The 15,289-nt window shown below is 29.2% G+C and overlaps 1 protein-coding gene across 2 annotated transcripts in view; it reads right to left on the bottom strand.

Annotated features, from left to right (window-relative positions):
- Positions 1 to 1,896: 1,896 nt before the first annotated feature.
- The window catches only part of LOC134706837 (golgin subfamily A member 4-like), a 32,062-nt gene continuing 18,669 nt past the window's right edge, over positions 1,897 to 15,289 (bottom strand). Inside the window, exons 13-23 of one of the 2 annotated variants that reach the window (XM_063566147.1) lie at positions 14,646 to 14,776; positions 13,799 to 13,996; positions 13,163 to 13,210; positions 10,936 to 11,060; positions 9,951 to 10,098; positions 9,628 to 9,696; positions 9,193 to 9,294; positions 8,568 to 8,615; positions 8,179 to 8,265; positions 7,315 to 7,337; positions 1,897 to 6,102 (exon numbers count right to left, since the gene is read on the bottom strand). In XM_063566147.1, the coding sequence (XP_063422217.1) occupies positions 7,332 to 7,337; positions 8,179 to 8,265; positions 8,568 to 8,615; positions 9,193 to 9,294; positions 9,628 to 9,696; positions 9,951 to 10,098; positions 10,936 to 11,060; positions 13,163 to 13,210; positions 13,799 to 13,996; positions 14,646 to 14,776 (962 nt within the window). In that variant the 3' untranslated portion in view covers positions 1,897 to 6,102; positions 7,315 to 7,331. The remainder of the gene's footprint in view (positions 6,103 to 7,314; positions 7,338 to 8,178; positions 8,266 to 8,567; positions 8,616 to 9,192; positions 9,295 to 9,627; positions 9,697 to 9,950; positions 10,099 to 10,935; positions 11,061 to 13,162; positions 13,211 to 13,798; positions 13,997 to 14,645; positions 14,777 to 15,289) is intronic. The other variant, XM_063566146.1, reaches the window with a different exon arrangement.

Below are 15,289 nucleotides of genomic sequence, written 5' to 3'. Positions count from 1 at the left end.
GTGATTGACCTTACTTTACACATAGGAAGTGAGAAACTGGTTAAATCTGAAAACTTTACTTCAATAGTTTATTAAATCAATAAACCGAGAAAGTCGAGTACCCTTCCATATGTCAGACCATGGAAGTATTAAACACTAAATAGTCTATAGGTATAGGAAGATGTGATATGAGTGCCAATGAGACAACTCTCCATCCAAATAACAATTTATAAAAGTAAACCATTATAGGTCAAGGTACGGCCTTCAACACAGAGCATTGGCTCACACCGAACATCAAGCTATAAAGAGCCCCAAAATTTAAAGTGTAAAACATTCAAACTGGAAAACCAACGGTGTAATATATATAAAATAAACGAGAAACGAGAAACACAATGTATGTTCAAACTATTGAAATTCTGAGAAAAAGTTCATAAAATGATTCTCTGTCCCTGGTATTCAAAAAAATATACAAAGTATTGATATTGACCTTGCAGAAATTTCAATCTTATTCACAATATACCCTTTATAATGGATAACATTTATACCAAGCACTTATATTTTTAAGGCATTCAACAGTTCACAATCCGAATCTACTTTTGAAATTGAATATGGAATGTAAACTTGACCTGTTTGTAACCTTGACCTTGCAGACACATTCCTTCCTTATTTGTTACAAATCATGTGGTGTTTGGCTAAAATATAAAATAAAAAGACATTTCAATGCATTTATAAGATATTTACAGCAAAAGACTGTATATTCAAATATAGGTAAAGCGCATTGACCTAATGGACAAAACATTTAGGGTTCATTTAGATCCTTCAAGACACTTAATAGTTCTGAATCAGACACAACTTGAACCCATGGACACAAAGACATGAAATCATTTTAGCCCTGTTTGTCTGCTATGATTGTCCAGCTCTTCCACCTTCTGAAAATATTGAGCTTTATACTATTAGTTTACTTATTAGTGCAGCATGTTCAAATGAAAAGGGTCTCAAATTTGTTCAGTTGTAATCTAATAAAAGTTTGAAACCTTAGTTCTTTAAGATATTGATGCAAACTTTTTCCCCATTTGCTCAACCACTTAAGAGGAAGATGTTTCTAAAATATGTAAACATATGCTGGAACCAAAGTATAACAATAGGCTACATTGACCCTTCCAACAACAAGGTATGCGAAAATAATATCCCTTTAAATTTATTGTCCATAGAAAACATTGGTGAGATTTATAGTATTTACTATTTAACAGATTTTAATCGACAATAGTAAACAAACAATTGACTGTATATAAAAGCCCAATTATTAGTTTAAAAATAGATTTATTGATTCATAAAATATGTAATCATAATAACAATCAAGAAATATTGGTGATATACTTTATCAACATAGTGTCAACTATATAATAATGTGTATAGTAATGTAAAGCATGAGCCTTTTATCTTTTAACCCTCATAAATATCACATTCATACATTCACAATACACAACTTTATACCACACTAATACACAGCTGCAATGATGAACAGGAACACAGAAGACAGTTATTTTTTGGCTGATAATTTATAAATGATTTATTCTAAATTAAAAAGATTAATGAATTTGATATGGCATTATGGAAATTATATTTCTTTATATCTTTTAAAACAAACACTAAATAGGAGGTATGATAAGAGCCATCATTTCACCCTTGAAATTGCAAATTTTGTTCTAAAACTTTGTACAAGATCTCAAAATGTGGCAACGTTTGATAATTTGTCAGTTTGTTAATACAAAATGTTGGAAGCCCTCATGCAAATATGTGAGAAAAAGAGAGTTGAACATCTTAATACTGATATCTGAGGAGGTATGCCTAATAAACATCTGAAAAGGTTTCATTTGGAAAATAATCATAACACTTTTTGATTTTCTAATTTAAGGGGCAAATACAGCTCTATCATACCTTCTCCTTAAATCATGTTTCATTAAAAAAAAATGAGAATGGTATGTTCTAATGGTTTGGTTTATTCATGACTGGTTACTGTTGTAAACAAAACAAATATGAAAAGGGCATTGTTTAAATTGAATAATAGCTCGCAGTATTATACTGCTTGGAGTATATTGACCGAGTATCATATCCTTACAACACACAAAAATGACATGCCAAAATGCCTGGGTAGATGTTGTCTTTTTAAATGCTAGTCCTTGAGATCTTTACTGATTATGCATATTCACATCACATAAATAGTTTCAATTGAAATTAGTTTTGCTTCCTTTTCTGTTTGACTGTTGAAAGTGCAGTAACTAAAAACAAAAATGCCACTCACTGCAGATGACTTTAAAATGTACCTCCTTGCATATAGCAAATTAATTAATTCTATTCAGTTGAAAACTGAACTAAAAGTGTGCATCAAAACAATTTTTAATATAAGGAAATGGAAAAAACTATAATAATTATGAAAAAAATGAAAAAAGGCAATCTTTAAAAAACCCAGATCAAAATGCTTTGCAAAATTTTCCATGTCACAAAGCATTTCTATTTGTTATTCTGATGCAATTTGTAAGAGATTTTCCTTAAGTTAACTCCTTAATTTGTGATGAAAAACTTAAGAAATACATCTAAAGCTTTACATTATAATTTGTGCATAAAATTTTGTGCATAAAACTTACATTTTGATTTTCTTTACAGGATATCTTTATCTTTTCAAATTCCAAAATGGTACATATTATATTTTGAACTGGAAAACAAGGACAAGGAAAATCTAAAGAATTGTAAACAAACTTTTTATCTTCTTAGTTTTGATGCACTTCTTGTGAAAGTAAATGTAAATTACAAGAATACTTTCAAACAAATTAAATAACTATAAATTATAAGTACAATATCAGACTACATCACAGGTATAGCTATCTGTATCATAGCTTTTAATTTTTCATTTGTTATGCACCTGTTTTATAGATATCTTATGTAACAGCTTTTCTATAAAACAAAATCTGATACAAAAATGTCTAAGCTTTTACATATACTGGATATGCAATGCCTATTTCCCTAGCAATTTATTAAGATTGTGACATATTTTTGATTTGTTTTTACCGTTTGCTGAATAAAGCACATTTCCAAGAACTGTTTTTGAGGTCAACTGTCTCTTTTACTTATAAATTGTCATTTATAAATAGAAAAGAGTTGAAATATCTCTAGGCACTTATACTCTCCTTGTCCTAGTTAATTTTACTCTAATGTGAAAATTTTTGAAACCTTATTATGATGTGACAAAAATAACCATAAAATAACAGAATAACATATTCATAACAAATCAATCATCTAACAAGGAAGTAATATAATTGCACAAACCCCAATATTTCAGGAAATAAATTATTAACAAGGTCATAAACTAATTGACTTCATTTATCTATTATCTTCCTTATGTTACAGTTAAATGTTGCAAAACTATATAAAAAAATCTTCCAGAATTGATTAGTTTTAAAATATCTGAATAGACTTTAATCTTCTATATATTTTTTAGTTCCTAATTAATAAGAGACCTGCAACAAGTTTTGAATCATGTGAAAAATGCTTACCAAAGAATCATTTATAAGAAACCAAGAGTCAGTTTCACAAAAAATTATGTTTAAGATAGATCCTAAGTCATGAACAATGGGGCTCACCACAGTTAGTTCGGCCATATTGGATAGGGGGCAGATTTTCATAATGGAGGTAAAAGTAGTGTGGAAAATACGGGAAAACATCATTTATACAGAGCAGTTGCTTAGAAACATGCATAGGATTTCCCACACTTTCATACTATTTCCACCTCTTTCCTGAAAATCTGCCCCCTATCCAATATGGCCGAACTAACTGTGAAGAGCCCTATTCAGTATATATACGACAAATCTAAGCCGGAAGTTTTTTTTGTGAAACTGTCTCCTGTACCAGAGGTATGGCATAGTGAAGTATTGTACAGCTGATTTATGGAAAAGTCAATGACAGTTTAAAAATGTTTTAAATATATTCAAAGTAATTTGATTGATAACAAAAGATACAAACTAAACAGATAGTCAGCAACTTAAAAGCTACCACCCACGTATTGTGTTTATTGTGGTATACATGTATCCCCCTTTAGTGCAACATTTTAAGGATCAAATGAAAAAAAAAAAAAAAACTTAAACAAAATGTCTGTGTTCACTTGACACAGTTCTCTACCATGTTTAAATGGAGTGACTAAGGCTGGCAATAGCATTATGCATTATGCAGAATAATAATATATATCACCGGTGAACCATGAATTTAAGCCAAAGCCAGCATTTTACATAGAGTATAAGTTATTGTGGATGCTTTCTTTGAGTAAAAACTTAAAGTTAAATCAATTATAATGTAGAACTATACCGACAACTGAAGTGCATTTAATCCATCTTGACATAAATATCATACAAATATCATGTAATTAATCAGTTATAAATCTAAATAACTCACATCTTGAAGTATCCAATCATGAATCAAAGTATTGCTATCACATAAAACTGCATAACTATTACCAGTAGCAGCACAGACACACAAACATAAAACTATATGTCATCTGAACTTTTCAAACATGACAGAAAAAATGTCTTTACTATAAACAATTATCCAACTTAAATGCTAAAAATCAAATTTTACCCATTTCATTCTGATGAAATAACAACCTCAGATTTTAACTTAGGGATACATATAATAATGAAATTTACAAGTATGAAGTGTTGGATAACTAATGCTTTTCTTTTGACATAAGATTACACAATTAAACGAAGACGATCATCACATCAAACAAAGGAATTATACTTGACATTACACAACATTATATTACTTCTATTATTTACATACAACTCTAATATATTAACTGAAATGTCACTGGTGATAGTCACTACTGATTCTACATGCAAAATGGACAGAAGAATTTCTTCATTGCTATTATGTTCAATATCAATACCTATAGACATGTAAGTATTTATCAATTTTACAATGAAAGTTAAAATTTCTTTAATAAATCATTTTTCATACTTGTACTTTTGTCACTTAATTTTCTTATTTCCTTTAAATTATACATGTATTTGACGGATATTGAAGCTTCAAAAGCTTCTATACATATTTTTTTTCAATTTACTAACACAACCTTTGACAATGAAATATTAAACCTTGTGTAACAGCCAATTGGTCCCAAAACCTAGACATATGATTCATTCATCTGAAAATACATATTAACCATCAATTTCATAAATAACAATTAAGAGATATTTACATATATTTTGTATTACTCTAGGCAATATGTAGAACAGCACCAGTAAATTTCAGAACACAACTGACAAACATTTCAGTATTCACTCAGGCTTCAGTGGATTAGCTCCCTTTGTAAGACAAACTAATGGTTTTATCTTTTTATCTTCCATACTTAGTAAATATTATCACAGACAAGTGAAATACCAAAGCAATCTGATCGGATAAAGCAAGATAATAAATGTTTTTCAAAACTAATCCAATTGCAGAATGAGATGATGAAAAAAATGTGATTCAATAAACCAATTCTTGCAAAGAAAAATACCAACTGACTCACATCTGCTGAGATATTAACTCTCAATTGAAGATATATTTCATAAGAAATTTGATTGTGTGATTACATAATTAATTGGCAAAACAAAATATAGCTCGAATCTTGTGTCTTTGTTTATTCTAACATTAGCCTTTGTTTGCTAAAATCTGACAGATCTCCTATGTGACATCATTTAGTATTGATATAATAAGAACATTTTATCACAGCTTTTACTCAAGATTTTCTCACAGCCTTTGTTCAGATGTTTCAAAAATACAAGCAAAATCTTTAAGCAAGTTATCTTTTGTACTGAATTTACAGAAACAAACCGATACAATTTTAATTCTTAACAAAATAAATAGTAAACAAATAATAACAGCACAATAATGTAACAATACAGGCATATCCAGTATCTGAATGATGCTAAAATTACAAATATTCCAACTATTCTACGAGAATATTCAGGGCACCTGATTGGTTTATAACTTGGTACTGTTTAGATATGTACTGGATTTCTACTTGGTTTCTTTGGTTTCACAAACAAGTTATACATAACAACTTTTTCTTTAGGAAGGTGTGCTCAGCCAAGCCTGTAAAAAATCAAGTTGACACTTATTTGCATAAACAGATCTAGAAGATGTTAAAAAGATTTATCAATAGTATAAACCTTGTAATATTATTTTCCATAGCTTACATTTTTATTATATTCATTTAATAAATCAAACTGTAAGCACAGAAGGGTTAAGATTGTGTTAGTCTATCAGTGGGAAGTAAAATAAAATATTACATTGCATAAATCATTGGCTTTTGTTGATTCAACTAAAATTCTGAACAATGGGAGATAACTCCAATTTTTAAAGAGGTAACAATGACCTCATTTAGATTTTTTAAACAACATTAGATTCCTGCATCTTGCAAAAGTTATGTTATTTTCTTGACAGGCGTAACATCATTTTGTGACTAGAATATCTGAGCATATATTACATTACATTGATAAATTTCTAGAAATGTTCATGGATAGGATGTATAGAATGCACTATATTTTGTGTATCAAAAAGGTAGTGATAAGCATTGGTAGATTTAGATATCATGTCAGTAACATAGGGTTTTGATTGCATTTCAATCTTTACACAAAAAATGTTGACTGCTTTTAATTCTTGAAATTGTTCTGTGTATAAAATGTGTGCCTATTAATGAACAAAATATATCTATAACTGAAATAAATACTGTAAACTCAGTATTTTTTTAAATGTTGTATCATTGCATAAACTGACATGGGATATGTTTCACAAAACCAAAAATGAATATTTCAAATTTTGAAAGTATTGTTTCTACATGTTCTATGCAACCTTACCTTTCAATGCAATAATTGTCCTGGCATTTGTCTTCAATTTTGAACACTTGCAATAATAAAAGCGTGTAAAAAATACTGAGTTTACAGTGTATAAACAGAAATGAACCAACACCAAAGCCCCATGCATATGTATTGACAGGAAATAGGATTTCATGAGCACAGGGTATACATATGTATACATTTGTACTAGTCTTTAAAAGAGTGATGCTACAATTTATCAATATTATTTTTTTGTGAAAAAATCTATTTATCAGACAAGTAAAATATTCTTTTCTGTTTATAGCATAATGTCAAGATTATAAACATAGTATTGGTCTGGCAATTCAATTCTACAATATTTTTTTCATCCTTTTTTTATTCCTATACATTTACATTTTTTTATAAATTTTAATGAATAGACAAACAGTAAGGAAATACCCATGGAAAGATAAGAAGAAATATAACAAACCCGAGAAATATCCTGGATCAGACCTGTGGATAATATAGCAAAGCTTCACTACCTTGTAAAATGTTTTAGTGTGAGTCATGGGTTAATGCATTATCTCATGCAAAGCTTGGTAAGAATTATTACCCAGCACACATGGAAATTCGAACTCACTTTAAATACATATAAATTTTCTGTCAGACAAAGGTTCCTAGGGAGCAGCATTTTCAATAAGCAAAATAAACTTTTCTGGTACAAATTATGAATAAATATCTACATAGATGTCAACTCTGTTAATCTGGGTGGGAGCCTCCAAATATTCCAAAATATATTAAAAAATTGTCCCCTCAGATTTCAAATGTTGAAGGTTACATAATAGAGCTTTATGGTGAACATGAATCTTTGTACAATACAATTTTTTTAAGAGATTTTGAGAGTCGACACTTATGTATTTGATATACTTTCAAGTTTTTAATTTCAGTGCATAATATTTAAGACCAAATTAGTCAGAATAGTTATCTCAGGATAAGTGTTATTTTATTGTTTGATATACTGTGGATTCCTTTTTTTTCTTGGCTAAAAATTTCTTGAATTGAGGAAAAACTAAATTTTTCATAGTATTTAATTCCAACATTTTTCTTAAGTCTGCACACAAGTCGAAAGGAAACTAGAACTTACCAGGGACGTCTATTTTAAGTCCTTGAACTTACATTAATATTTAAATTTTTGGTTTACCAAAATTCACTGATTTACTTAGGTAGCAGATTTCATTGACTTAATACAATTATAATAATGTAATTACAATCCAATAGAGATTCCATTTTAAAATATTATATCTTTAAGTACTTATTCATTTTGAAGATAGTTTATCATTGTTTATATACTTACATTAGTTTTAGCATCCTCTCTTGCAACCACTTTCCTCATTTGTTCATCATTAAAATGTACTACAGTTCCTATTACTCTAGAAAGCGTCTGTAAATGAAAAAAAATAAAATACCTCAATCCATATAGTTTTGGTCAGAAACCAAAAAAATAAAAATATTTCCTCTTTTAAGCTCTTAAGGAAACAAAGTAGCTTTCTCTCTTAAAGGAAATAGTAAAACAATGTCTAAACGACAGAAAAAGATGCATTTTGTTTAAAGAATAGTAATGTGGCAATCTCTAATTACATACCTTTCTTTATTACTAGTGAAAGAGTGAACAAAGTACAAATCTAATGACAGGAATAGAAATATAAAACAAATCATGATCTTCAAGTTAGCTTAAAAACATACCTTGGTCTCTCTTCCCATCATATACTGGTATAGTATGTTCTTTAGATACTAAAAAATATATCAAGATTTAAATATATAATTCCATGTAGATATAATTATTTTAGTCAAGTAAAACACATTTCCCCCCCTCAAGGCCAAATTGGAAGCAGACAAAGATGTTTGAATGGATAACTTTTTTAATAGTTACTTGGATGGAGAGTTGCATCATTGGCACTCACACCACATCTTCCTATATCTAAAAACAAAAGTCAACAGTAATGAGGTCTAATATTAGTCATAATAGCACCCCTTCCATTAGCTATCATTTTTTTCACAATATGCAAAATATCTGATAAATTACATGTGAACACATAATGCTATATAATTCATTATTTGCATTAACAAAAGAAGACAGTGAATAGTAATATTCCAATTTATTTAAAGATAACTATGTTATCCATGGTTCAATAAAGTTAAATTGATTTGTGGTGAATAAAAATAAATACTAAGAGATGTGAAAGCAGTCAACCTTTGGCCTTTACTCTTCATTCTTTTTTATCAGTAGTTTGATAAAAACAAAGCTCAAAGATTGTTTATTTGGCACATTGTCAATGTAGTAAACGAAAAAGTAGGGGAGATAACTCACCTCACACTGAGTTGGTTCCTGCAACAGGGGACCAGTGGCATGGTAACCAGGACTAAGAGGTGGTGAATCAATATCACCATGTCTTCCTTCATAATGATGTAACTTAAAAGTAAAATGTATTTAGATAACAGTTAAATATAGAAAATAATTTATAATTAACCAGCATACAAAAATGTAGAAATGACTCTTGTTTTAAATAAATCTTATATAAAATAAAACATGAATCTCTTCAGATTGAATATTTATTTCTAGATGTGAAGTTTGGTAAACTACACTAGTCAGCATGATGCCTCACTGAAATTTCCCCCTTATATACTCCTTTAGTTCATTGCCTGATATTTAGACATAATGACTTGAACTTGAAGAGTACATGTTAATGCAGTAATGATGAGTAAAACAAAGGTAACAAACGAAAATCACTGATTTGTATTATACCTTATTATTCAGTTCATTCTCTCTGATTTTGGTTTGAGCAAGTTCTGTTTTTACTTGTTGTAGTTTTGCCTGAAATATAAATAAAGCAAAGTTATCTTAAATCAATCTGTTTCATTCTACCAAGTAAAAGATTCAATAAAAACAGTTTTATTTTCCTTTAATATGTTAAAACCAGCTTACAAGCCACCACTTTTGTCATTTTAGAATGATTTAATGACAGACATGTGTAACACTGAATTGGTATCAAATATTCGATTTTATACATGGTAAATACATACAATTTTTTACAATTCATAATGCTCATATTTATAAATCATTTTTACCTCCAAATCTATATTCATCAGTTCCATGTTCTGAGCTTGTTCTGTCTGATCTTCAAAATGAACTCGTTTCTTCCTGAAGGGTGTGTCAATGAGTGGCGGCTGTAAAGAATTCATTTCACTTCTACCTTGTAATTCTGCTATCTCTAATCTACATTAAAAAAATCTAACTGAATACTATGCATTTTTGTGGAAATAACTTAAAAGGTTTTGTTTAGTCACAATTTCACAAAGTTTTCTATATTGTGTGTAACCACCAAAATTCAAACTTAACCTTTGTTTTGTGATAATTGGCATTGTGTTTAAGTTTCATAACATTTGGTTGAGGCATACTAAAGTTAAAAACCCACAGAAACCAATTTTGGGACGTACATACAGACTTACAGATGGACAAGGGTAAAGCTTAATGACCTCCACTACAGCTTGGGCATAAAATAAACTAGGTAAATGCAAAATAGCAATTTACCAAACACATTTATAATTTTACCTAGGTTTACACCAGTACCAGTCCACCAAATGCTTTTGGCTACTTTACCTATGCTTTCCCCAGTTACCAATACTCCGAAAAACTTTCAAAGCTTTGTGTAAGAAAACCACAGTTACAAGTACACAAAAAACTTATATAACTTAAGCTTTCAAAAATAGAATTTGCCCTGGTAAAAAACAAACAATGATAATTTTACCCAAGTTTACTCCAACTAACAACACCAGATAAGATTTTGATTACAACAACTAATTTTATTCCTTAATAGCTTCTACAATGAATTAATTGCATGAATATATGGACTTGACATGAAAAACTCTAACAGGAAACATGCACTTTAATATTCTGGAGTGAAAGGGTCTGTAAAATTTGAACTACAATTCAATGGTTACAGGATCAAAGTGTAAGAATTTTTTTCAAATTCAAGATTTTTAAAGATCTTAAATATTTTGCAGTTTCCAATAAACTCCTATATATAAGTGTGAGAGTAGAAACTTAGCTCACCTATGTTGTTCCTTTATTTCATCCAGTCTCCTGGTGAGTAAGACAACATGTTGCTGTAATTGGGGAATGTTAGTTGAACCTGGCTGAAGAGCACTAATAGCTAACTGGTTGTGATGAAGTAATTCCTGAAATATGGATTCAAAATTAATATGGACTTAATGAGCATGACAGACCTCATTGTCATTTTGATCATTTTCAACTACAGGTGTTTATAATCCAGTTCTAACAATTGAAAAGCTTGCACCATTTGCAACATACCTGACAACTGACCTGATTTTTTTTAGGGTCACACCTAGTAATTTTAAAACTCATACAAGATTTTTTAACACCAGCCATGGTCATTAGATAACTTTGGATTTCATCAAATGACCCCATGTTACCTGTATTGTAGTGCTGTCAGATTTCCAATGTCTTAACGTTAAATGCTACATTTTCATTTAATAGACATCAAATTCAGTGTTCTTCCCAACTTCCTAGACAGAAGTTCTATAATTTGCTCTAAGTTGAATGATTTACAGCTATCAAAACATAATTTTGAAACTCTTTTGATTGAAAGGTAACATCAATTTGGTAATTTTCTTGTTTATTGTACCCAAGCAACGTCAATTAAAAAGTAAAAAATGTAGTAAAGTTACCAATAAGACAACTCTTCAGCATGGACCAAATAACATTGAAGTTATCAACTATAGGTCACCTTATAATCTTCAACAATAAGCAAAACACATACCACATAGTAAGCTCAAAAGGCCACAAAAGACATAATGTAAATAAATTCAAATGAGAAAACCAATGTCCTGATGTATGTATAAACAAAATATGAAAAAAGGCACAATAGCACATTAACTAGCAAAGTGTGATCTGTTTTAAAAATGTATGCTGCCTAGAAAAAAAAGTTTATGGAACATGGAACCACATTTTTATAGTATTCTCTTTTCCAAAAGACAGCAAATGACATAGTCATGGGTCTTAAAGTGGCATTAAACTTAAACAACAATAAATAAACAAACAAATGCAGAAAGGCAAACTAAAAATGTTGCATAGGTTTGCTTACATGTGAAATCTATTAATAATCATACAAAAGAAGAAATATCATGCAGTTTACTACTTTTTACAGAAAAAAAAGAAAACAGCTATCTTACAATTTGAAAAATCAAGTAAGTAAAAAAAACCTGAAAGGGTTCTGATTTATGCATGTCACTGCATATGACTATAGCTACTATTTCAAATTACAACTGCCACAGGAATATGGCAATAATTTAGAAGATGATTTTATTTTCAGGTTTTGTTAAATTTCACCAACTTTGCTAGAATTTTAAAAGAAATCTCTGAAAATGATAAAATAAAATATGAAAATAAAGAAATTTAAAGACTATATCCCTTGGATAATCTCTGTACATAACTGAACTCATTAATACAATCAATTCAGAAATGTTTATGGAAGCCATAGTTTTAAAAAAAAAAAAAATCTTCATTAATAAATTCTCTCCTTTTTTTAAAAATGGTTAGAAACAAAGAATGCAATTTGGATAAATTCACACTTGTAATGAGATCATAATAATTTATTTCCCTCTTAACTTTTAAAAATTCTGTTATAACAATCCCAGCCATATTAATGCAATAAGAAAGCCTATTTGTCAAGAGGATCATTAATGTACTTTGGCAGAATGAATTATTGAACCTATCACTGAATTATCCCAACATTCTATTTTCAGTTGAGTTGTGTTTGAATGGTAGGCATATCAAATGAAATTGGGAAATAATACATTCTTATAATATGATTGTTGATTAGTTATTTTGTTTACAATTTTCTCAATGCTTTTGGAGATGATGTTTTGAAAAGTTGAGGAAAAGTACTAAGAGATGGATTGCTTCTTACTAACCCTAAAAGCCAATTAAGTTAAAAATCAAAAAGGGGAGTGACATTAAACAATTTATTCTATGTGGACAATACAGTCACTATAAAACATTCTTAATGAAAAACTATGGGAAGTGAATCATGCAGGTCTTTTAAAGGATACATCAAAACATTATATTTTCAAAGAAATGAAAAAGTCTGATAATTTGTCAACATATATCGTTGGTTTTTAACTGTTTAAGAATGCTATTTAAAATAAGAAAAAAAACAGAAATTTTGTTACTGTGTAACACCATTCTCTAAATCTAAAAGACAAGATATAAGTATTAGTATAAAAGAATTAGTAAAAGAAACCAAAGTGAAATAAAATACCTGTGGTTCTATTATGGAGGAATCAGTAGCTCGCTGTACAACATCATACTAAACAAAAAACAACATGCATATAAACATAAAACTCATAATTGCATTTATTTATTTGTCTGGTTGTCTTGTAAAATAAAATATTAACATTTCAGATTGGACTAATTATTCAAAATTCATTATTATTTTGTTACACAATTTTGGCTTCATAGGAAAAACTACAGACAAACCAGTCTCAAGTGACCTTCCAAAAGTAAAAGATAACTACAGCTAGCATAAGCTTTAATTTAGACAAAAACAAATGTATATAAATTTTTTGTTTCAAACATTTATAACAGAATCCTGATCTAATGAAGTAAGTATGGTTTAGTTTTGTCAAAATAAGGTCAAAACATTGATGATGTCTATACGTACAAGCCAAAAACTTTACCTCATCTGGATCCATATTCATGCAACGTAGCTAGAAATGGCTTACACTTGTGCTTAGCATGTTCAATGATAAAATGTACTTTTACATAGTATTCTTGTATCAATCAATGTTTGTATGTCCACAACAATGTTTGTTTGTCCACAACATCTATTAAGGGCAACTGAGACGAATTCCTCAGAACAAATGGTGTACCCACCTTCTTTAAATCCAATTCTTACCTGTCTCTCCTTATTCCATTCCTGTGTAAGAGCACTGACTTCCTGTTTTTGCATTACTTCTTTCTGAATGATGGATTCTCCATGTGACTTTTTTAATTTCTCTTGTAATTCCCATATCTCAACCTGATGCTGCTGCTTTAAGCTTGTAATCTCTTGTTTTAATTCTGATACTTGGGATAATATTTCCAAGTCTTTGTCCTAGAGCATAAAAAACATCTTAAAATTGAAAATAAAATCAATATCTATATTACAAGTGCTTGTGAGCACTTTTAAAAGAGTACATATTGCTTTATATTAAGCATTGAAAGCAATAGTATGAATTATGAGTCCATATATAAATTGTAGTTGGTTCATCTACAATATGGACAAAGGAAGATAACTCTAATTACCTAAGTTACGTTCCAAATGACTTGATTGATATATCTGGAATAGATACTATTAATCATTCACCATTGATGTGATTTTCTTGACAAGTATATAGTTTTTTTGCCTAATCAAAATTAAAAGGCATCATTTAAAATTTACAAATATTCTTAACTAAAAAAAGTGAACGTATAAAAATACATTGAGCAACAAAGCAAGCTACTTCTCTCCCAATCCACCCCACACATATTTTTGTATTAGTTTTAACTGTCTAGTCTAATAATCTGAAGAATTTGATAGAATAATTTATGTTTGATGCAGGATATAAAATTTAAGTGATAGCTTAGATTTCAGAAAATGAAAAAAAATCTACATCAAGGTATAGATACCCCAAAAGTTAATATGTTTGCCCTGTCAGACTCATTAAAGCTGATACTTAGCCAAACATTGTTTGAAGAATTGTTAAGATATAACTTAGTCTAACCATTAATCTTCCCTCCCATTCTTCATTCATTTTATCATAAGCCTCATCTTTCTCCTGTAATTCTTTGTGTAGGTCTGTAACTGTCTGGTTATGGTCTTGGAATAGGCGGTCTTCTCCTCTTTGAGATTTATCTATTAATAAAAACACACTATTTTTTGATGGACATTTGATTAAACCTGATAGAATTTTTTGATTTTTATTTTGCTTGAATTCCAATGATAAATGTTTTAGGATATTTAAGCTTTATGCCTGTTTTGCTTTTGAAAATGTTTGAAACAAAAAAAAAACATACTTTTATTTCTGCAAATTATACTGTCTAAATCTTATATCATGTCTTTTAATATGGCAAAGAATATACATGAACTGGCCAGTATGTCAGATTTTTTAGAAATGTTGTTTACATTTGGACATCATAAACTGCATCCTTATTTAGTCATCAAGTTTAATAAAATACAAAAGTAATTTAAAAATGTTATTTCCATTTGGAAATATATGACCCCTTTCCTACAAAACAATGGGTCATTTACTTATTTTAATGAAATCCTAATTAAAAATGGTATCCATATGTGAAAATAAGCATAAAATAGCAATCTACTTTATAATTAAGAAGTAATTAAAGATGTTTTGTTTCAACACTTTTTACA

The sequence above is a fragment of the Mytilus trossulus genome, chromosome 2 (assembly GCF_036588685.1).
Source record: "Mytilus trossulus isolate FHL-02 chromosome 2, PNRI_Mtr1.1.1.hap1, whole genome shotgun sequence".
NCBI classification, from domain to species: Eukaryota; Metazoa; Mollusca; class Bivalvia; order Mytilida; family Mytilidae; genus Mytilus; species Mytilus trossulus.
The sequence above is the reverse complement of the archived record's forward strand: the minus strand, read 5'-3'. Positions and strand labels throughout refer to the sequence as shown.